Raw genomic sequence first — 25,451 nt, 5'->3', positions numbered from 1 at the left:
CCGAAAATAGCGGGGAATGGGCATGACCTAGGTATCCTGGTGTGCGGGGGCATTTGGCGGGGATTTAACCAGCAGTTTGTTCCCGCAGGACGGAGATTAAAATTACCTGGGATTGGCTGGACCGAAAGTCAAAGTCCCCGCTATTCTCCGGATCTGGGGGTGGGGGGGGGGGGGGCTGGTTACTAATTGACTGGTGCATGTTCCTAAGATGTTCTTGATAGTATTTTGATTGTCACAACTTAAAGTAATATTATGGGCTACTCATGGGTTAGTCCAAATAATTGTACGTTGACGGATTTTTTTTAGATTTTTGATATGGCAAATCCTTCACGTACAAATTGTTTAGTATCAAAAGCGGGTAGTTGTTCCGATCAGGATTCCGGGTTAAAGCATATAGCGTCTATAAAATATCATAAAAACAAGAAATATTACCAGATAATGTTATTTTATATTAGTTCCGTACACAAAAAATAAATACCCAACTTATAATTATGAGTTTGACGGCTTTTCTTCATTTAATTCTGTCAAAACATAACGATATATATAATACATGAAGGGCACCTGCAAGGCTTCAGGGCACAGTTTTAAATCGCTCGGAACATTTCGGCCATGGCCGAGTTGTTACGATTGTATAACGAGGTCTATCTCGAAGCTTTGTCGGAGGAGGCCGAGTTATTACGATTGTATCGAGTTGTTCCCCTTCGCATAATTGTTTTCTGTGTCAGTCAACTTTCGTTTTATTGGAAAGGTAAACAACTTGTTTTAATGCATTAAATGTGTGTTTAGTGCAAAACAGCATTTCACTTACATGGCAAAATATGAATATAACTCTTTATGATCAATTTCAACCATAAAATACTTCACTTAAAACAATTTCAATATTTTTAAAACACCCCCGTTTTTTGCACATTCCCGTTTAGACGTTAGGGATTGGAAGAATCCCGTATAACACGTCTAATATTTTAGACTACTCGTGGGTTAACGCTTAACATAAAATCAATTCGGTATGGCCTTTCATAAAAACACGAAATGGCAGAAATCAGCCACCATAGGTAAATGCATATATATTGTACACTCACACACAAATGTTTTCAACATTTATTTAAAACAACAAGTTTCACAATATATGATAAATAAGTAACGAAGACACTAACTTGACATTTTAGAGATCACCGGAAATGACGTATTAAATGGATACAACCTGTGATTTAATCGTAACAACTCGGCAATCTCCGGCAAGCTTCGAGACTATTGGATAATGGCCGAGGTGTTCAGATTGCTTATGATGGTGTATAATCATGATAAATATTAAAGAAACTATAAATAAATTATGTATTTTCATTAAAATAATAATTTCCAGGCTCTTTACGAACAAAAAACAAAAATAGAAAAAGAACACAAGACTTAATAAAAATATATTTTGTAGGTCAAACTTTTACTTTATTAATAACTTTTGTAAAACTCACTTTTACTAAGATTTTGTAGAGCTAGCTTTTGCTTTGATTTTGTAAAGCTAGCTTTTACTAAGATTTTGTAGAACTTGCTTTTAGTAGAATTTAACAGAGCTAGCTTTTACTAAGATTATGAAGAGCTAGCTTTTACTTTGATTTTATAGGGCTTACTTGACTAAGATTTTGTAGAACTAGCTTTTACTAAGACATGGCAGAGCTTACTTTTACTAAGATTTTGTAAAGCTAGCTTTTACTAAGACATTGCAGAGCTTACTTTTACTAAGATTTTGTAAAGCTAGCTTTTACTAAGACATTGCAGAGCTCACTTTAACTAAGATTTTGAAAAGCTAGCTTTAACTATAATTCTCAGACCTATCTTTTACTGTATATTATAACTCTGTTTTTTTTAGATGTACTTTTATTTGGGAGTGTTTCCTTTTACACGTTCGACGCCATGCCACGTCAACTTTTCCGTTTCTACGGGATCGAAATATGAGTATGTATCATCCATATCAATGAAGTCGTCATATTCAAGTTCTATAACGTCAGAAGGCGTATTAATACTACGTGCCGGAGATTTCGTTGTTCCACTGACGTCAGTCCGATCACTACGTAAGCTTTTTGCACTTAACGGCGTTGACGTTTTTGACGTTTTGGACGGTGACGAAGGATGAGATTTAACCTTTATTAAATCCAGACGCTGAGACTTTGGGCTTTGTCCGTCTGGTTTTGGTAAGATGTTTTGTCTGTCGTCACTCGACGTCACTGAAGTCTTTTCTTTCGAACCTTCTACACTTGCCTTGCTGTGAATTGACGCCAGACTCATTTTACTGTAGCTCTCTGTAAGTGACGTCGGACGTCGTGGTTTGGTGCTGTTTTCTATGAACGACGTCGTCGCGAGGGACGTAACGTTATTGTCGGCGTTTGTGGAGTTATCAGACTTTCCAGAAGCGCCGTTTCTTTCACTATCGTCAGGTAATCGATTAAGTTGATTTAATTTGATATCGTGTGACGTAGGCGTGCCACCGCCATGCGAATGAGGTTTATTTAATGTATTAAAATTGATGTTAGTCGGCGTCGGACAATCGTGTTTTGACGAATCCGACGGAGGAGATTTAACACTATTTGTGGGCGTATAGTCTGACCCCATTACAACCCTTTGATTTGGGTCTGACCCTAAGCTGTCTAAACGTTTTGGTATCAACGGAACTGATGATTTTTGATTATTGTCACACGGCGAATGAGTCCGTGAATGAATATGTGATTTAAGTTTAGGAGATGGATGGATTTTGGGAGATCTTGGCACTTTTGTTTTCACAAGAGGACTAGTTTTAAACAAACTCATATTATTATGGTCCCCAGCTTGAACTAACTCGTGGTTGCGAGGGGTCCGTCTGGGGCTAGCGTCCTGTGGCACTTGCATATAATCTCTATGTGAATGTATTGCACTAGGGCGGCGAAATTCTCTGTCAATTTCAACTTCCGCTTTACAAGTTTTAGCGTGGTGTGAATGAACACTAGCCAATGATCCTTTGGATCTATTGGAATGACCACCGGGCGTCTTTGCGCGCTTTTTATTATCAATATTCGGAGGCATACCAGTCAATGGCGTTTCCATGTCGTGCTCGATTTCAATCCCATGATTCCCGCTTTCATGACTAGGCGTACTGCGCATGCTCGTACTCTTGCACATGCGCCGTGGGCTTTCCTCGTGAGCCGCCATGGCGTATTTATGCAAACGACTATGGCAAGCGCGATGGTAAATGACGAAAATGATGGCGGTGACAACGACGAGGCCACACAACGAAATGCCGACGATGGTGACGGTGCTTTCCCAAATCGACGGCGGGGCTTCGCTCACAACCGGAGCAACGACGACCGGCGAAACCGAAGCGGCTGTGGATTCTACAAGAAACAAAATTGAGATTTGATTCGCCATTAACATCATACAAAATACACAACTTACGTTATTTTTGTCAATGCTAATCACTAAAGTGGGTGACCAGTAAATGTTTACCAAGATTGAGATAGAAGCTGATCAACGGATTTCAGGTAAAACTTGCACAAGAAAATAATAAAAAGTTTTCTATCTAAATAGATTATTTGTTGACAGAGACAAATTGGTATCACCATGCTGCATTAGTATGAAACCCTATTGTTCTAACAAAGTCAAGAGCCAACTTTAAAGTTGGTGTAATTTTGATAGATATGACACTTTCTGCAATACCCTAGTGATTTTATCACTTAAAATTACTACCAGGAAATTGACTATTTTCGCGTGTGTTGTTTATTTCCATTCGGAACTCCTCGGTCATTCTAATCGAAAACAACGATAAAATGGCCGAGGAGCTCTGAATGGTTTGTTTCATTTCCCAGTCATCAAATATATTTGCAGTTTCTATAAAATCTTACCATTGGATTCAAACTTTGCGATGAAGCCATGTACATGTATGGGCTTTGTAGCTTTCTGAGAATAGACCGACACTCCGTCCTCTCCTGGTGGACTGTAAAACTCCACCAACATTTGATGATCGGAAGTAGAGACCCTCTCGACCTTCGTCCGTCCGTCCGTGAACGCCAAGAGGTCCGCGGATGAGGAGGCTCCATTTCGGACTTTGACCCACTGCCCCTCGTAAAGATCAATAAACGTGAACCACAGAGTGATCACGTGTCCTTCAGGTGCGGAGAGAATCCACACGGAATTTCCGGTGCAGCGGCCGCTAGCCACCACCTCACCCTGGCCGCCTAACATCCGGCATCCACAGGCACATTCTATGCTCACCCGCGGGGCATGCAGAGGTGTGTATGGGATGGAATCTGTTAAATACATAACTACATAGAGACATGTTTTACGATCATTTAACAAGTTTTAAAAGAGAAGCCTGTACTAATTCGAAGCAACTCCTCACTGTCTTTCGTTATTTTAATAATGCGTACATTAATATGATTTAAGAAGACATTATTGCAAATAAATTATGTATTTCTGAGGCAAAACAAATAAAAATATTCCCGTAAGAATCATTTTCAGGAGAATATCATCTGTCTTTTTACAAATTTACGACGTCTGTACCAATAAACAAGGCTTTTCTCGAAAGGAGCAAATTTTTATCGTAACTACTCGGCTGTCTCCGGTAAGCTCGGGATAATCCTCGTAAATAGTAATTTAACTAAAAGGCGCGCAATATAGGTTTATGCAAAAACATTATTTTAATTTTTCTAATTTTAATGCAGTATATTACGCGCCTTTTAGTTAAATACTATTTACTCGCCTTCTGCATCCATTTCGGTCTTTGCAAGGGACATAACCCAACATATCAAATTGTGCATGAATTTACCAAGATTTATAACCCTTACGTGTAAGTTGTCTCACTCTTTCACGATTTATGATGGTTTTTGCATGAAGTCAAAAGATCAATGACTTTGAAAACAACGACGGCACAAAGGCTATGACAATTAAATTGCAACACATATTGCTTATAGTAAAATCCCCGCTTTTCTTACCTGGACAAAAGTTGCTACACGGTCGCCGCTGGACGCTCTCTCCCTGGCAGAAGGCGCCACCGAAGTTGGGGGTTGGGGAGTCGCACATTCGGTAGCGCGTGCGCTCGCCGTGGCCGCACGTGCTCGAGCAGTTGGACCAGGAACTCCATTGAGACCATCCACCGTCTATAGGTAACACTGAAATAAAAAGTGGGATTGATGCATGGGAAATGAGAAGAGTCAAATAGTATAAGCTCAAAAAATATGAGGCATGCCTTTGAAGGCATAAATGCTGATTGCGATATAGGAATATAGAAAGTGTTTGGCACGTGAAATACAGTTTATATTCTGAATAGAATGTTAAACTTATGCATCATTTTGAGAGCTGTAATACAGCAGTATAAGGTTTCGTCTGCGCTTAAGTTGTTTATTGTTTATTTTCTTTTTTGATATTTGCTGTGTCACATGTTTATCATACAAGTTCAGGGGCGTACATGATGCGTTATAAATTATTCGACGGAGTACTTGAGTGAAACATGGGCATATGAAGGTCCGCCATTAGTTTAGTCTCAAAATGTTAGATGAAGTGGGAGTTGGAAGCGTGTCCCTCCCTTAAAATTTGAATGAGTAATACGGTAATGAAAGAACCATTTCAAGCTTTCTAAACATCGATGTTCAGTGAAATTAGAATGAATCTAGTAAAATATTTCATGTTAATACACCATCTTCGAATTTTGATTTTACAGCATTTGCCATTTTTGAGTGACTAAATTGATCCGAATGTCCAAGCCTTTAGTAATACATGCATGTCTAGGTATGCCCCAGCTGGCAGTACTATACTCAAGTGTTTTAAAAACTGGAGCATTTTGAATAAGTAAACATTTCTAATTTGCATAAACGGTACAACTTAGACATAACAGGTGCATGACAACAGTATGACGGACAAAATGAGTCTATAAATGATAGTTTCTATCATATGACAAATAAGTGCAAGAAATAAAAAATATAGACTCAAAAAATAATAACAATACATATAAAATAGCCACATTTGAATGATGTCCGAGGTTGTGATGAAAAGTGACAACAACAGTGCAAGTCAACTAAAAATCTACATAAAATACACGTGTTTTAAACGAAATGTTTAAATATCCGCTACATAGTGCCGAAAGCTCACAAAATGCACACAATATCATAAGCTGGAGACAACATTTGTAACGAGTGTTACCATGACAACAGTATCATTCCTTACCGGTAGTTTTTAAATCCACAGCAAATGGTTGCAAAATAAGTATAAATAAACACAATTTACTTCCAATAAGCAATAAATTAATACAAGAAAAATTAACAGCACTCATATCCGATGACATCATTCACATTTATTTTCACTCGAGAATAGCTCTCATTTTAATTTCACATTTACGTATCGCGTTGTGTCTCTGCTTATATCCAAATGATCAGAAGTCATTACCGGTCTATCTTAAGAAAGGTATGAAAATGAGTTTTTGGCAAGTAAGATAATTATGCTTCCCACAAAACAAAAGTTTGGAGATTGTCATTAGATTTGAAAACAACGATTTCTCACACGGCCGATGAGACATGTGACACTGGTTGATCGGAGGCCCCTTGGCTATTTCCGGTACGCTTCGGTGCGTCGCGGTACGGGTATCTAGTTGATGAATCTTTTTTCGAAGTCATTATATACCTCCCACGGTCCATCGTCCGCCTGTCCGTCCGTCCGGTCAAAGCTTTGAAAATATTGTCCATCTGTCTATTTGGTCAAACACTCATTCGCAATCAAGCGTTGTGTCCGGATTAACCGTCCGTCCGTCCGTCCATCCGATCAAATCATTCACAATGTTTTGCAACAATTCATTGTCCATCTGTCTATTAGGTCAAGCACTCATTCGCAATCAAGCGTTGTGTCCGGATTAACCGTCCGTGCGTCCATCCGATCAAATCATTTACAATGTTTTGAAACAATTCATTGTCCATCTGTCTGTTTGGTCAAACACTCACTTGCAATCAAGAGTTATGTCCGGATTAACCGTCAGTACGTCCATCCGGTCAAAGCATTCAAAATGTTTTGGAACTATTTATTGTCAATCTCACCGTTTGGTCAACTCGAGCATTGTGTCCGAATTTACCCTTCATCCACCCGTCCCACTATCCGTTTGTTTGGCCATTTATTGTCAAGGATTAATCACTGCTAATCAAGCTTAATCTGTAACAACGACACTACCTCAACGGTCCGTCCGTCCGTCTGTCTGTCATTTGATTGGTCATTTAAGATAATGGATAACTAGAGTGAATGGCGAGTTTGACTGTCCTTATGACATGACTGATTGACCGACCGACGGGAATGACCGACCGACGGGACTGACTGACTGACTGACTGACTGACCGACGGGACTGACTGACTGGCTGACCGACCGACGGGACTGACTGACTGACCGACCGACGTGACTGAATTAAACATATGACTTTCAAACGAATACAATCAATTTGAATCGAGTGCATTAAAATCGCGTTTTCCACTTGCTCACCACCGAATTCCAGATACACGAATGTTCAGTCTTAATACCGAAATCAAGTGGGTTATTTTAGTCATAACTCAGAGTGCATCATCTGATCATAATTATATCATTATTTAATTGAAACAATCGATTATAACAATTTTATGGCATATCATTAACAATTTTATGGCATATCATTTTGTACAATTATAATTTCACTACTTATTCCATAATTTTAATGTCACCTAATAATTAAGAGCAACACGCCTGTCACTTAGATTGCCAGGATTTTATCTTTAATGTTTACATTTTTACCATTTTATCAGATTTTTATCAACTTCGCAGTTGACATAAGGTATTTAGCAATTTTAGAAAACGGAAACAAAACCGCCTGTTTTGAAATTTAAAACGCCACCGGCTAAAACGAAAGTCTTAACTAGCATTATCTCCCTTTGGTCTATAAAGGCGGTATCGATATAGTAAACTGATTACAGTGTAAACATCCCCAAATCATTATTTACTGATATTAGACTTTGTAATTATCTGTAAGATCAACAAATGAACCCTCAATTATTCACTTATAGTAATTGCCTCGATGCACACAATTGCCGAATGTTATGCAGTGTTGCGAAGGAAAGATCCATAAATGACTGAGATAATGAAATAATGAATGCAATATGGTTTCTTTCTTCTGAGGCGACAATATGGCTAATTTGTTTCTTGAATTTGACTTTAGAAACCACTTTCATTTTCTAGTGACTGTGAACATTTGTGAAAGATGCTAGCAGCAGGTTCGGGGGTTGGGTGTGTGTGTTGTGTGTGTGTATGTGGGGGGATTTGAATCATTAAATAATTCTTGTGAGGAGTAACCCCGAGTCTCCCTGCTAACATTTTAAAACCATATAAATTCCGGTTCTGAGGGAGGGCCGCGTGTCTAAAGTTGCACCCCTAGATCACACCCCTCTAACGTCAATTCCTGGATCCGATCATTGATGCATAACAGATATTGTGAGACTGGCATAATCTGAAATTCATCCTTATGCATCTTTTAAATTAATGTTATATGGTTCTTGATCAGATTGAATATCAAAGACAACAAAGTCGATTTCTCGCACACAAAACTTTGAAATTAGCTCAGAATATTGCACAAAATCCCCAATTAGGCATTCGGAAAACTCAATTAAGAAATAAATTAAGATTGAAAACGAGGAAAATTTTACGCATTTACAGAAAAGAACAGAAGTGAAGATTAACAATGTAATTCAATTAAAAGCAATGCTTTCTGCAGAGTTACGATATAATATTTGAAAATTCGACCCTTATGATGGCCACAATTCAGTCCATACTCCCAATAAGGGCAAATTCCCCCACCATTTGTTGCATTTGCGAATACCCCCTCCCCCACCCCCTTCCCATATGATATTAACTTGTTCTTGCCATAGTTGAAGACTATTTACAATAACTGTATTTCCCTCTCGACTGGGAAATGGGCAGGTGAAGGTTTATCAGTAGTTAAGTTTGATCCTAATGATGACCGCTACCCCCTGCCAGACGATATTCAATTTAAGGGCGAAATCTCCCTTCCCCCACCCACACAGGTACCTATTTTGCATAGATGACCTAACGGTTCTCATCACATATGAATTTTACCTTTTCTTGCTATTTTCGACGGTTATTTAACATATCTATACTTATTGTATAAAGTGTATAATGTATATTGTATTGCATTTAACAATATTTCTACACCAAAACAGCATAAAAAATATTTTTAAGCATGTTTGGATTTGACTGCCATTGCAAAAATCGGTGGGGGCGTGGGATTTCGTCGAGAGGGATTTTTTACTACACTCGATACCTGTATTAAGGCAGGCTAGTGAGGGATTATTTCTTTTATGATATTCACAAACATTAAGCAACAGCCTAGTACAAACCCAAGTCCTTTTTTAAATCACAAAGAAAAGCGAAACAGAAAACAATCACGCGCTGCATGCTCCTATAAATGATTAATTCAGCAGACGTGAGGTTTCATACACGTTGTTAATGACTCCAAGAATAGATCGAATTATCAACAAGCTGCCGAGTGACCATATGTGACACGTCCCTAATGGTCAGTCCGGGGTTTTCCTTGCGGCCATAATTAGTATCTGAAAACAAATCTGCCTGGTCCCATGTTGCAAGCAGGATAAAGTGAGTGAAATCTGCTGCAAATCCAGGATCAGAAGACAATTTGTCGTCTGCCATGTTTTCTAATTAAATCAAATGAATGCTACAACCATTCGTCACATGTTTGTACGGGGGGCTAGTTACTCTGCTGGTTTACAATGAAAGAATTGTGGGCTTTAAAGGGGGCCAAATAGGTTGACCAGCTTACATATGAAGTCATTAATATTTCTCTTGTCATATGTCTTCAGATTAGTCACAACATTTCAAAATGACAATACAAATCCGCCATGTACTGTCCAGGATCAAGCGCTTTATTTTTGCCGTCTGAACTACATGCATTTGGCGTCTGCAAATCCAACAAATGAAAAAGTGCTTTAAATGTGCCCTCGGAAGCCCTTTCACCGGTTCGTTGCCATGTTTTTCATTAACAATGACACCAACAACAATACAACGTCACAGCAGCACGCTGTCGTTCCAAAAATGACCAACGGACTGACTTCTTTGAGCGGCCGGCCCCCTGGCGGCCATGTAAACACGCCGCGGCACCCGGGTCAAGGGGCGGTTCCGCGTTATTGTTCTGGAGCAACTGGTATCAAAATGCAATTCATCATCTATTGTAGGGCACCCTATAAAATACCTGTGTCCGTTTAATGGCTAAAATCATTATTAATGAGTTTCAAAAAACGTTTTAAGAAATTTCATGCCCTTTTCAATGTGTTTCCGGAGAGATCTCTCAAAAAAGGCGAGGAAAATTATACTTGTTCAAGTTGTTCGAATTTATTAAATTAGAAGTAGTAGTTTGAAATTTATTCATGAGCTTCTAATACCGGCAATGATAGACCATTATTGTAACCCCTAAACTACTGTAGCGGCCATAAAAGGTCAGTTTATAAATCAGGTCCTCGCGAGCCCCGGTAATAAACTAGACAGCTTAACGAGTTGACCCAGTGTCAAAGCTGATGGATTTAAGATAATTGAAATAAAATCCCAGGTAATAAAAGCCTGGACAAAGGAACCCAGCCCCAATGACAGGGACGGATAATGTTGCAGGCCTCTAGATGACCAAGACTTTCACACGCGAGCCCAATGATAAAATAGTTTGCCCAGTGATAAACTAGTATCATATATAGCCCGAATGTAATAAATTACAAAGATACGCAGATATTGTCCATGATGTTTCAAAGATAGCATTTTCGTTAAAGGTATAATTAATGTCCACCCTGGGTGTGCTGCCTTAGTTAGGGGTCCCATGCCCTCTGAAATCGTTACTTTTATAATTATATACAGGTATAAAAGTTACAGTGATATACATTGTATAACAGAGTTGGTGTTCGCACTAAATTTGACAACCATAATGGTGCTAAGAGTATTACTAGTATAATTTGTTGCGTCTAATGCATTTCTTTCATATTTTCTGTTGAATTTTTGAACAATTTGAAACGAAATAAAATAACATAAGAAAGTCTGAAGTTCACACATGATTTCGATAACAACGAGCCCGAACTAAGATTAAGTTAAGAGCCTGGCCCAGAATACATTTGCGAGAACGACAAGCAATGTTCACACATACTACCAAAGATCCAACGTCGAAAGTCACGAACAAATTGCGTCACCTAGGCAACGCAAGCCACTCACAAGCATCGCCCCTCCCAGGGACGTGTATGATTCGAAGCCCATTAAGAACCCTCAAGCCAGACCGACCATGATAACAAGGGCTGTAAAAAATGTAACATGATTTTGACCGGTATCCTGGCAACTTTCGCAACTTCTTGTGACTTCGTTTGACACTAATGGGTATGTCTTGTTTACTTATTTTCGACAGGCCGCGACGGGGTTTTGCGTGAATTTGGTACCCACGATTAACGAGCTAACAGTTATATGACTCGAGAGCCGCGTTTATCTGTCGAGTGTTGAATCGTAAGAAGAATAAATAAGATCCATGCATCACCATGACTTAAAACACTGTCAAATACATCCATACTTGACTTTGGGAGATGTATAGCGAGACGTGGAAAGGATTTTAGGAGAAAACCATGCTGAGGTTTGAGGACGAAACAATATGATATAATTATATACATATGATCACTTGTTAAACAGGTGTAGGACATACCCACCCTCAACCACCCCCGGATAAAACACCTCCTGCTTTGTTTTGTATACACTCCTAAGAATATTTCAATATCGGGGGGATGTTGGGTAAGGTGTGTTTTTTCCACCCGTTAAAGAACTTAATGGGGTGTTTTGTCCGCCTTGTAAACAACTTGGGAGAACGGGGGAGGAGAGGGTCCCCTTAAACACAAATGAGCAAGGGAGGTGTTTTGTCCGGGGTGTTCTAGCCGGCTCCCTTGTTATTCGAATGGACGTGTTATCAATTCTGGATACACGGTCAAAAATAAAGACTTTAGAATTAAAAATAGATCAGTGTTGGTGAATTATTTAAAACAGCCATAACGGATGAGGCAAGAATATATTTCAGGAAAAATAAAACTTAATTATTTCTTTGAAATGCCGCTTTGAGTTACCGTACATAATACAAGGGAACCGATCAATAGATGTGAACATCGTTAGCATTACTTGATGACATTTTCTCATCATTTATTTATTCCAATGTCTTTTTTACCATTCAGACCCGACCAGTAGGCCTTGTTTGATTAAAACAATTCCGGAGTAATTGGAATTCCGGCGAATAAACGACTTGCTTATTGACGGGAACTTTCGTCTCGAGTAATTCTATAAGTAAATAGAGCAACAGATACTGACAGTTAGAAATCTGAGTATTATCTAATGCTAATATTCTGTCGAAATTGGAGAATAGTTTTTTTATGAGAACCACTAGCGGATCTAGGGGGTTGGGTGCGCCCGGCGTGCACCCCCCTAAAACTCGTCAAATATTATTTTTTATTTCAATTATAAACGGAAAAAGAGAAATAAAATACGGCCAAAATGCACCATTTCGGGCTAAAATGTTCACCCCCCCCCCACCCCTCCCAATGCAAACACTCCAAACTAATAAATCAGTTTGATTCTGAAGGAGGGGCGCAAGTCAAAAGGTTACGCTACTATGTAACTTCCCCTCGAACGTCAAATCCTGGATCCACATCTGAAAAAAACATGTCGGGGGTAGCGGACGCAATCAAATTCCCGTGCTTTTTGTTTAAATCTAATGTAGGATACTTATTGTTTTGCCAACCTAATTACATTAAGAGAGGAGGACGAAATAAAAACAAGAAACCATGTCCTATAAACAGTGACAAAGTACATGTTAAGCTTATCAATCTCCACCAGCAACAGATGTGTTCCTGTTAATGGTCGGTTGGCATGAAATGATGTGTATTAAATTTTCAAGAAGGTCTACAGGAAAATCTGATATCTGAAGCCAGTGGTAAGTCCTACATCTACCTACGCCCAACATCCACCTCTTCACCGTCACGAGCTGGAAACATCTTTCCCGTTTATCAAAGTCAAACATAGGAAAACCATAACTTAATTGGAGTCTAGACTTTATTTTATGACAATTCTTTAGCATTAAATCAAGACGGTCGTGCAATATGTGAGGATTTTTCAGTGGAAACATTATCTGATGGTGTTTAATGGCTCAAACAAGGCAATTAAGACCCAATCAATAAGGCAGCTTCAAGTCACAGAGTAAATCTCCAGTAAGACACTGGATGGCGGTTGATAATATAGAGGATGTGCCCAGAGATCAATAAGCCAAGCCCAGAATAGGTCGGAGGAATGGGCTGTCTGCATGAAACAATTGGTATACCTTGTTCGTTGTAATTCAAACTGATCGTAATTCCAAACCGCCGTTGTTCGCAAGATTTTCCACCTGACTATGCAATATCAGTGTGTGTGTACCACGTGATAAATTACGTCATAAATGCTACATCGGAAGGCAACATTTTGCTTCGAATGGTGACTTAAAACATGGATAACTTTTTTTTTACTTCACAATATTCAATGAAACAAAGGACAGTCTAATATTTCTACGAAGAAAAAACCCAAATCACATTACACTGGAATATACAGTCGTCGTTGTACATTCTCAGGTTTCAAACCTTCGTCAGGGTTTCAAATCTTCGTCAGGGTTTCAAATCTTCGTCAGGGTTTCAAGGGTTTCAAACCTTCGTCATGGTTTCAAACCTTCGTCATGGTTTCAAACCTTCGTCAGGGTTTCAAACCTTCGTCAGGGTCTCAAACCTCCGTCATGGTCTCAAACCTCCGTCAGGGTCTCAAACCTCCGTCATGATTTCAAACCTTCGTCAGGGTTTCAAACATCCGTCAGGGTTTCAAACCTTCGTCAGGGTTTCAAACCTCCGTCAGGGTCTCAAACCTTCGTCAGGGTCTCAAACCTCCGTCAGGGTTTCAAACATCCGTCAGGGTCTCAAACCTTCGTCAGGGTTTCAAACATCCGTCAGGGTCTCAAACCTTCGTCAGGGTCTCAAACCTCCGTCAGGGTTTCAAACCTTCGTCAGGGTTTCAAACCTCCGTCAGGGTCTCAAACCTTCGTCAGGGTTTCAAACCTTCGTCAGACCTTCGTCAGGGTTTCAAACCTTCGTCAGGGTTTCAAACCTTCGTCAGGGTTTCAAACCTTCGTCAGACCTTCGTCAGGGTCTCAATCCTTCGTCAGGGTTTCAAACCTCCGTCAGGGTTTCAAACCTTCGTCAGGGTCTCAAACCTTCGTCAGGGTCTCAAACCTCCGTTAGGGTCTCAAACCTTCGTCAGGGTCTCAAACCTCCGTCAGGGTCTCAAACCTTCGTCAGGGTCTCAAACCTTCGTCAGGGTTTCAAACCTGCGTTATTGGTCACTCTAAGGTCCATCGCATCTATTTCTAAGAGACCAATTCCCAAACTGTTGCTTCAATGTTGTTTTCTGTTGCCGTGTTCGTTTGGATAACAGTAGCTTAACCATTGTCCAATGTATGAGTTGTTAGTCTGAATACTGTCCAATTATCTTCGTTCTCATTCATCAAAGCGTTGATAATGATAAATCTAACGCATAGCAACATGGCTCTAGTGTACGAGAATGATTATCTTTGTTCTGTTTAGTCCTTATCTCGACGTGGTCATATCTTTTTTGGTAGATTGACTTTTGTCGTTGAACCATCTCGATCTTGGCTGTTCATCCTGGACTTCTTCTTATAAACAGTGTCCAAACAAATCAATTCCACCGTAAATTATTAATAGACGACTGTTCGAATCGTATTGGTCATTACATAAGCTGTGGTCAGCATGGTTTTGTGTCAGTATACTCTGGTATTTGTTTTCCGATCTTTATGTTTTCAATTAGATTTGTTTACTGGCAAAATAAGATTAGTGTCATTGGCTTTAAAGGGGCTTAGACACCAAAATCGGCAAATACTGTATTACATCAAAACAAGCCTAGAATTGTCAATGAGAACTAGCAGGAGTATCTGTTTCCCCGTTTAAAAAATGCGCATAATGTTTTCCAAGTTTAAATCATATCTGTTTATGAGAAAAGATAAATATACCGACGTTATCTTTAAACTTACTGGGATTTACGTGTTAGACAACCCCTGTAAATTTTGAATTTGAAAAATGCGTAAAAACTGCGGAAGATACATGTGTCTTAAGCGATGTGAAACGCAAGTAGGTAAGATTCAATGTGTTGTACACATCTGGTGTTTAGCCTCTTTAAAGATGTACTCTTACTCCCAGATCAGACTTACCACACTTATATTGTTTTAATATTCCAAAAATGATGAATAAGTCGAAAACAATGGTTATTATGAAGGATACCGAGTTTAATTTTAAGGAAATGCGCATAAAACACGGTATTCTACTTGATGATACTAAAGTAAATCTTTTAGTATTCACCAATCATTGAATATTTGTGCGTTTTCAGATATTAAATACACGATTACAATCAGCAATTAATAATTTCCATAAATGCATTACTTAGTAAGTTGTAACAGGTTTATGAGTCAAAATTGATGATTGTATGCAAGTGAATGTATTGATTCTGAATAAGAGTGTCTCTGTAACATTAACTTCTGTCATCCTACCAGTAACTTGTAAAATGTTGTAGCAGCTAAAAATGATGGAATTCCTATCAATAAATGATAAAATCACAATCAGTAACCATATCAGGTTGCCTTGATAACCGCCTTCAATATTTACTGCTGATGAGGGATTATCAATGCGGATGCAGACGACACCTAGCACGTGCGTAAGCGGAAATCGATACATTCCAACAGACGACATTCCATCGCCAGACGGAAATTTACCTTTAATGCATGTACAAAATGGAATGAGGACACGGCGTTGAGAAGTAATCATGGCGAGTTCGATTTTCTGAGTATAAGCTTGAGTGTGATGACTTTACAGATCTTTTTTGTAAACCTTTAGAGTAAACAAATGCCTTTCAAGCTGACATAAATCAAAGATAGAGACTAGATTTGCCTTTTAAACAAACTGAATTCAATCCATACCACAATCTTATCTTGTGCACACTTGAAAATACAAAGACGATTTTTGGTGAAAATGTTATTTTTGGCGACTACACACAACAGACTTAAGTTTTTCGACTAAAATTTACAACCTGATTTTTACAAGATATTCATTGTTTTCGTGACTCTACTCGATATTTCAACCTCGTAACTCTATCGATGAATATTTATGTGCTTGAATAAATATAGTTTCTACTGAAATGTTTTTTTCTTCAAACAAGGTCCAAAAAACATTATTCCTTTTTTGTTTGACTTTTCAAAGTTTTCACACAAAGCCGAAGTTTGCCCCATATTTAGTTGAAAATTATTGTCCAAAAAATGATAAAAACCTGAATCTGGGTGTGCGGACTTGCACACTTCCGTTTGGTTGACGACGACACCTCCACCCATGAGCGTCACCAGTTGGAAACAATATCCGGCCGCCTCGGTATGGTAGCCACTACATCGCTCATTGAGCCGCGTGCTATCAGCGTTCAAAATTATCTCCCGGATGTACATCTTGTTGATTGGCGAGGCCATGGAGGCGGCCGTACGCACAAGTTTGTAGACGCGAAGCCGGTTACTTCCGGGTGCGCTTGGACACTGCCCGAGTCCGTAATCTATGGTTAAATCACTGCCCGTGCTGCACGGGAAAATAGTGTCTTTGTATATTCTGATGAAAAACTTCGGGTTTGAAGTTGCCAGCATGGAGTTACTCCTAGCTACCACTGATATTGCACTGTATGAAGATGTTAATGAAACACGGTATATTCCAATTTGTTCGAATAAATTACATGAGAAATCTATTAAGTTATCGTCTTTAGCAACTTCTGTAAATGACTGAGAGTAGGTCACGTGATCTTTTCCGGAAACGGAAATGGAAGAACTGTTTTTAGCGAATTCCAGTTCTAAAGAAAAACTAAACTTCTTTAACAGTGGATTGCACACGGCATCTGAAGATATATGAACACGGACGGAAGTGCTTTGAGCAACATGGGTGAGGGGCAGCCGAATAGCCACTTCCGGCCAGCGGACAACGACGAGCGCGCGCACTAGCACGCGGCTTTCCTCGTGCATGTACATTCGGAACTCATATTTTCCCGCCACCTCGATGATCCCGCACGTGATCTTGAGAACTCCGCGCGGGTACCCCTGGCCGATTTGGAGGTTGGTTATCTCGACGTTGGCCGTCTCTCCCAACAGATAGAGGCGGACGAAGGCGCTAGGGAGCTGATTCCCTTCCGGTATGCCATAGGAGATAAGGAGGTCTCCCGACAGCGCTGTGTACTCCCCCGGCACGGAGAGTTGGTACGAACAACCTGGAATAAGGAAAAATAAGTCAATAGTATGACAAAAAAAAATTTGACCAAAGCTATACCATCAACTAAATGTATGATATAAATGGTGTTGTGGTTTTTAACTTGCCACGGAATTTAGAGAGTATCTCAAAATTAGAATCGAAACATTTCCGACAATAACTATACAGAAGTCCCAACTGAGTGAAGTTTATAATATATTTTAATTATCACAGTACAATTTAACGCTCTGCATTGGTTTGATGATAAAGATCGATACTATAATTTTAGCTGTATGAAGTTGTTTTTTTTTAACTTTTAAAGGATACAAATTCTTTCGAAATGAGTAATTTCATTACAGCTAGCTAGTAGGGCCGTCTCTCTTTTACACCATATACTTCATAAAAATACGTGGAAATTAGACTTCAGAACATTCTAGAATCTAATTTAAAAAACGCACAGAATCAGCATTTCCAGCTCTAGTATCGATCATACCTAGAGCATCAATTATTAATTATAATGTCTCTTTGATGAGAACATGTACAATCAATTTTATGAACTAAAGGTTTATATTTCATTCCATAAATCATGTAGACAGTTTTACTTGTGGGAATTGCTGGCAATGGTGAAATGAATTGGAGACAAACAGACAAATTCAAGGACCGCCAACAATTAGTTCCAGCGTTGGAATTCAGAACTAAACTTCAGGACATGAAATAGCAATTATTCAATGGATTGAATTTTGCTTCAATCTATTTTAAACATTAGCATTTCATACAGCTTTTGAATTACTTTAAATAAATCGTTACAGCCCTATGTTGAAGGGAAAATACAAATATTTATGATTTCCTTGACTGTTGTAAATCATTTTTTTCTGTTCCGTTTCAAACTCTTTGATGTCGAACCATTTTCGTTTCATAATAGATTTGAAAACCGAATGATAATTCGCCCTTTTCACGCGTTCACTACTTTCTAAAGCCTGTTTTGAAATACGGCACATTTGTGCTCATCCTTGACAAACGTATCGCCAAATATCAAGGTATTCAGACCCATTTAGGCAATCCAGTGCGTTTTCTCAAGTCAATTTCAGACAACCTTATCAGGTGTAAGAGATATATTTCGTTTTAGCGCATTCTTTCTAAAAACTATCCGATTTCATAATTGTGAAAACGATATCTCGCTAACGTCTGTATAACTATTCACACAATGACAGACACAGTTTAAGAGATTTTCTAATTGCTGTTGACATGTAAGAATATAATCCAAATGACTTATCAAGTCATGTCAAAAAAATTCAATAACACTTAGCTTTGAAATAGCTGTAAAATTATAATTTAATAATATGTACATTCGCCGATGTGACTGAATTCCTTCGACCGTAATAATTGCTGCAAATATACGCAGTTTTACAAAAGAAGGAAACACATCCGAATCTAATAAAGTACGAACTGAAACCATGATTTAGTTTAAACGTTTTTAAGAAAAACGGATCACTAACAAAATATTTCGATGAAATGTAACATGCACCGGACTATAGGCAAGTCGTGCGTGAAAGATACTTTATTTAGGAAAAACTGATGACTTACATACATAGTTCAATGCAATATAACGTGCACATGGCCTATCATAAGCAAGTCGTTCGTGCAGGGCACTTTGTTTAAGAAAAACAGATGGCTGAAACCAACTATTTTAATGAAATGGAATGTACAGAGGGCTATAAGCAAGTCGTTCGTCCAGGGCACTTTATTTAGGGGAAACAGATGGCTGACACCAACTATTTTAATGAAATGGATTGTACACAGGGCTATAAGCAAGTCGTTCGTCCAGGGCACTTTATTTAGGGAAAACAGATGGCTGACACCAACTGTTTTAATGAAATGGAATGTACACAGGGCTATAAGCAAGTCGTTCGTCTAGGGCACTTTATTTAGGGAAAACAGATGGCTGACACCAACTGTTTTAATGAAATGGAATGTACACAGGGCTATAAGCAAGTCGTTCGTACAGGGCACTTTAAAAAACGGACGACTTACACCAAATAATTCATTATAATCTTATGTGCAAATAACGATAAACAAATACTTTTTGCATGAACTTTATCCTCCACCACCCGCTCCAGACAAACGTCACACTCGGACAGACGGACATGAAGAACCGACTAATCTTTATATAATCTCAGTTATTGTCATTTTTAAGTTATTCCCATAAATACCCGACCAAAGAACACTATAATAGCATCACCACATCTGCACTTTGGTCTATTTTTAAAGCGCCTTTTTCATCAAAAGCCTTTGTTTTTCATCTGACGTATGCTAGAATTTACACATGGCCAAACCCTCGACATTATCTTCTCTATTTGAACATATTGCCGAATATGAGTCGAAATTTGGCAGATATCCGGCTGTATTTCAAGAGCGAAGTTTATGGACAACTTTGTAAACACAATCACACAAGTGAATTATCACTTCTAAAAGGTTTAGAGCACGCATGCGCTATAAATCTGAAACGAGTATTCATTAGGTGTAAACCTTATCATAATCATTTTGACTTCAAAAAGTCGGATTAGCGGATTAGCGAACCACTCTTTCACTAAAATGAATGAAGCATCTGTAAATTTGATTAAAAAAGTGCGAATTTGAAAAGGCCAAGTACGAAAGGAAACCCCTTGCATTGGTAAATAACTAAATTTGTAATGTCATTTTACAACACGTGAACAGCATGGAGTATAGTTTTATTGGCTATTTCACAGATATAACCCATTTAAGTTATCAGCAAGATGCCACCTCCATTATTGTCAATTATATCATTCAACACATTAAACTTGTTGAATTAATTCTCATATATGACACTACCGCCACTCTTACAAATGTTTCATACCTTTTTTTTCGAGACGAAAGTTTTGACTGACACCGCACACAAAGATGTCCCACTGCTTTGTCAACAACTTTATAACAAATTTGAATAATGCATCTTTTACCAATGTCAATAAAACTTGGTGTCTCACACTCAAATCACTTCACAAACTCGGAAAGCTTTGTTGTATTATGAATACGTTTTATTGCTTTGTAAATTTGTTCACAAATGCGAAAATTGGCTTGTAAACATGAGTTCATAATTGTTAGGAAACTCGAACAAACATTAACGAAGCCGAACTGTAATTACCATTACAACGCGAAAAATACGCAATGTCGACCTTCGTGATATGATTTGTAACCAAATTTACACTACTGTGGTTATTGAAATTCAACAATCGAAATAAAGTTACATTATATCAAGATTTGTCATAAAAAATCAAGTTTGTGTGAAAGTTAAAGCTTGTATTGAAAATCGTTAACCAAGAAGCATTAAACGTCAAGTCGTAAATCGTATATATTTTTTTTCTCTTTTTATTACTATTATTAATACTGTTGAGTTTACTGAAATGATCCTATTTATCATCATCATCATCATCATCATCATCATCATCATCATCATCATCATCATCATCATCATCATCATCATCATCATCATCATCATTATCATCGTCGTCGTCATCATCATCATCATCATCATCATCATCATCATCATCATCATCATCATCATCATCATCACATCATCATCTACTCTTTTTAACGCAGTTTGAGCCAAAAAACTTTTGAAAGTCATACACCGACAGCATTGTTCTTTGATGCCAAATTACATTCAAACACGGCATCACTCGCTCCGGGGGGGTATAGGGGGGACAATATTAACAATAGCACCGGTGTTAAAGAATTAAGCTGCAGAAATTCTAAACCACATCGCATTTCGGCAGTTAATTTACTTTGAGGTGTAAAAGTATCAAGTTATCCAAGTTTTCACCCCAAATATATTTCAATGCTCCTGAATGTTTTAATGTATTTTGACGTTTACTATTCACTGGCTCCTGACATCTTTTATTCTCTTGCAAGAGAGAAACAAGAAACCTTTATTTTAGGCTAACATTAAACAGAAACTCTATCTTTTAATTTATTTCTATAAGATTCACACTGAAAACGCTGTACCGAATTCAGCTAAGCCATATATATATACCAAGTATTCGAAAATATTCTGAAAATATACCATTTGCCATAAAATATCAGTATCACTTAAACGAATTAATGTGCTGTGCTCAAATTAATGATTAAAACGCTTCTGTACATGCACATTACTAATGCACTTTAATGAAATTGAAAAAAATTGATTACTAATAAAAATGATAAAAGTGAATACAATGTGCCGCATCTCAAGGCAACAATGGATGTTGACTATCGACCTGATGAATGGTCCATGATGCATTCATTAGTATCTGGGGAGAGGCAACAGCATTAAAGATGCACTCTTACTCCCAAATAAGATTTACCACAATTAATACAATTGTTTAAATATACCAAAAAGGATGAATAAATATCAAAAACAATGGTTCTTATGAAGGATACCACGTTAAATTTAAAAGAAAGATGCAAAAACACGGTATTTCTACCTTATGAGACTATAGTAGATCACAGTAAAACTTTTAGCATTCACCAATCATTTAATATTGTTGTGTTTTCAGCTATTAGATACACGATTACAATCTTGTTATCAGTATTTAATATTTTCCATAAATGCATTATTTAGTAAGTAGTTAAAGGTTTATCTCTCAAAATCTATGTTTGTTATACATGTGTATGTATTGATTTTGAATAAGAGTGTTACTTTAAATTTTACTAAAAGATAATATAAACAAATGTTTGTTTCCACAAACCCCACCAACCCTTTTTTCCCTCCCTGCCCTTCACTTTTTGCCGTAGTGTTGATTTGTTTTCGTGATTTCCTAATAAATGTGCATTTTTTTGAGTGAACATGTTAATATTTGACTATCTTACATTTTAAACGTTCTACAATAATGATATACCCCCTGATATACATAGGCAGATTTGGTACCGAATCCCAGATCTCCAAAGAAACAATAGAATAAAAACAGTTATGCCTACCTACCTACCCTTTTGTTTTTAGAGAAGTTAATGGAAAATAGGGAACTTTTTATTTTGGTCTTAGTATCTGGAGAGAGGCAACAATATAACCAGTCTTGCATGCACGAGAAATAACTATGACAATTATTTGTCACCTGGTTCCAAAATATATCTGAAATTAGTAGCATGATCATTATATAGTTTCTGGTGAGATACACCAAATAAACCCCTCTTGTATGCATGAGAAATAACTATAACATATCTTTGTCACCTGGTTTAAGAATGTACGTGAAAGGAGAAAGACGGTAATTGTATAGTTTCAACAGACAGACAAGAGATACAACAAAATAATGAACCTTGCGTGCACGAGAAATACTCTGAAAGTAACCTGGTATTCGAATGCACGTGAAAAAAGAGTTGTTTGATCGATGTGTAATTAGTCATTATGGCAGGAATGAAACGTGATAGTTCTTTGTGAGAATGCATTTCCAGGTAATATGCCATGATCCGTACAACTTCTGAAGGTTCCTTTTACAATACGGGAGTTTTATGTCAAAGGGAGTATTAGATTTTTCTCAACAGAGCCTGGCCATGAAATCAGATCCCTTATGACATGTGCAGTTTTTGTAAAATGCAATTAAAGCGATGAGAAATGTACTCAATACAAAGTTATGAATGTTAAGCTGGCTGAGTATGGAAGAGTACGTCATACATATACTGATGATGTGATCATAAAGTCGTGTCGACTAATTTTATGTCGACGAGATATAACCTGACATGTCCACTTATTAAGTGGAAATGACGACTTGTTTTTTTTATCGACACGATAAGTAGAGTATTCTATGCTTACTTCATTCGTGAGAAGTCTACAAAGAACGTGCTTAACAGGATATGACGACAATTTATGTCGAAATATCGAGTAAATAAGTGAACGAATTCAGATACTTTTGATAACATGTGGTACTGTAAATCGTCAAGTCGACATAAAATAAGTCGACACGACACTTTTAGTATATACGATATACGCTTCCATAGCTGACATCCTCAGTCCACCCATTATCACTACATGCATATATCCTTACGCAGTTATGAACATGTTCATCCTTATAATCAATCTAAATTAATTTATAATGTGTAAAATGAAAGTTTTTCAATTTCCCTAAGGGTTCTGGGACATGGTACTTTTGGAGGGTATAGGGAACATCTCTCATGCTGATGTACGTGCTGCTCGTGCTTTTGTGTACATTTATCGTGTTTCTCGTGGTATGATCCTTTTTACCGAGGAACACACTTCAGAACTTTATTCCTCTCGGATTCAAATCAACACAATAATGCCAACCCTTTAAAATCACTCCCCTCCCATTCTGCGTTCGGTATTAAAGTAAACGACAGAAAAAAACACACACACACACACACACAAATCTGCATATTTTGTGAAACAAAATGAAGGCTTTAAATCAACAGTGTCTTTACAAAGATTTACTGGATCGAAACGTAACAGTCTGCATGCCTTATTCGTTTTTTTATATCAAACTTTGCCAGTTATAGCATGAAAACATCTGCCGTCATATGGCGAATTTATTATGGGCTAGGACTTAAAAACCTTTTCAGTTGATAGACAATGATAGGATTTTCACTGCGATTTTATCACAATATTTATATTTAATTTCCTTTCTTATCAATACATAAAAAGCTACTGTTTTTGAACAGCTTTTCACGAAATGAAAACACTTCCTTTATCATTTAAAATAATAATCAAGTTTCTTAAACTTTTAAAAATTGGAGGACAAAATATTTGCTTTATTCAGATGTACTATTTATTCAATTTCAAAGCACTTACCTCCTAAAATTGGAAACATCCATAAAATAGTTAACTGCTTCCAAAAATGTAAACGACACATCTTATCTTCATTTTAGCCACATTTTTTCACATAAATGTCCTCAACAAAATTCTATCACCTTAGGTCACTGTCATATCTATTGTTTCACAAAATCGGCACATTATTATAAGTTTATTTGAATATTCCACAATGACAATCACTTAAGCACCTGAGTGCTTTGTCAACTATCTTATCGGTAAAGCGTCTAACCTAACCAAATCAGAGTTCGCCAAGCGCTCAGTCATGCGCATCGCGATCAATATGGCTGTCAGGTAGCGCAAAGTATCGAGTCAAGTTTGTCGCAAAGTCGCGTATATTTAACAGTTTTTCTTCGGGATGAGTTTTCTAGCATCCATTGACATTTTTTTTTCTGTCTGGCGCTTCAGGCCTTAGAGAGTTTTCATAAATCAGTTTAAATGTCGCGTCCACGCGGCTTGAGTGCAGAAAATGCGATTAATACAGTTTGAATGGTCATTCTGGGAATAGTAAGGCTTCTGCTTAATACGTTTCATGATTTATAATACATTGAGACAACACAACAACGTCTTTTCTGAGGAATGAAACAACAAGAACCTTTTGTTGTTGTATCTGTTTGTAATGTTGTTTTTGTTTTGTTTTTGAAGATCTCGTAAGAAACCGCCAGTTTTCATATATAAATAATTAATTATACGTTTTGGGGTCGTCTTACAGAAATACATGTATCTCTTGAAAGCTATACAAATGTTAATTTGTAATAAAAGGACATCAGCCCAAAATATAGACAGATATCTGTGGAGTTAATACATAATCTCAAGCTCAATTATATCTAAACAAAATTGTGTAATCATTGTTAAATCATTAGAATATATTACGTTAACACTAAATAATTAAGCAGATTTGAGCGAGCCTTCAATAGTCATAAGATTTTATCTGTTCCAAATAAAGTAGATTGTAACCTGTTTTCAGTAGACGGGGAACCAAATTATGACGTCATGTCTGTGAGATTGTAAAACTGTGGGGTGGAGGTTGTTCGGGAATGTGTTCGCATTATTCCAATAAACGGGAGGATTCAACATCAGTCCTTACCCTTACCCGAACTTATCCAAACCCTTACCCTTTTCGTTCTTCCAAAATCAAATCCCCTTAGAGATACTCGAATTCAATTCCCGTAGAACACTTACGAAACTACATATTTTATGAATAAGCGTAAAACTTCCATCCTTGGCTCGAAATAAAGGTTATAATCTAATTTATTGTAGTATCAACCCAAATCAAAATCATTTTCGTTTC

The 25,451-nt window shown here is 37.7% G+C and overlaps 1 protein-coding gene across 1 annotated transcript; it reads right to left on the bottom strand.

Moving 5' to 3' along the window:
- Nucleotides 1–1,086: 1,086 nt before the first annotated feature.
- Nucleotides 1,087–24,372, bottom strand: LOC128226080 (uncharacterized). The gene is made up of 5 exons (XM_052935973.1): nucleotides 24,143–24,372; nucleotides 16,406–17,374; nucleotides 4,953–5,129; nucleotides 3,864–4,268; nucleotides 1,087–3,356 (listed from the first exon to the last, which is right to left on the bottom strand). Exons 1-5 carry the CDS (start codon nucleotides 24,201–24,203, stop codon nucleotides 1,870–1,872), a joined length of 3,099 nt encoding a protein of 1,032 aa, XP_052791933.1. The 5' UTR covers nucleotides 24,204–24,372; the 3' UTR covers nucleotides 1,087–1,869.
- Nucleotides 24,373–25,451: the final 1,079 nt, after the last annotated feature.

Source organism: Mya arenaria, chromosome 3 (assembly GCF_026914265.1).
Source record: "Mya arenaria isolate MELC-2E11 chromosome 3, ASM2691426v1".
In the NCBI taxonomy this organism is placed as follows: Eukaryota; Metazoa; Mollusca; class Bivalvia; order Myida; family Myidae; genus Mya; species Mya arenaria.
This window is presented reverse-complemented; position numbering and strand designations above follow the sequence as displayed.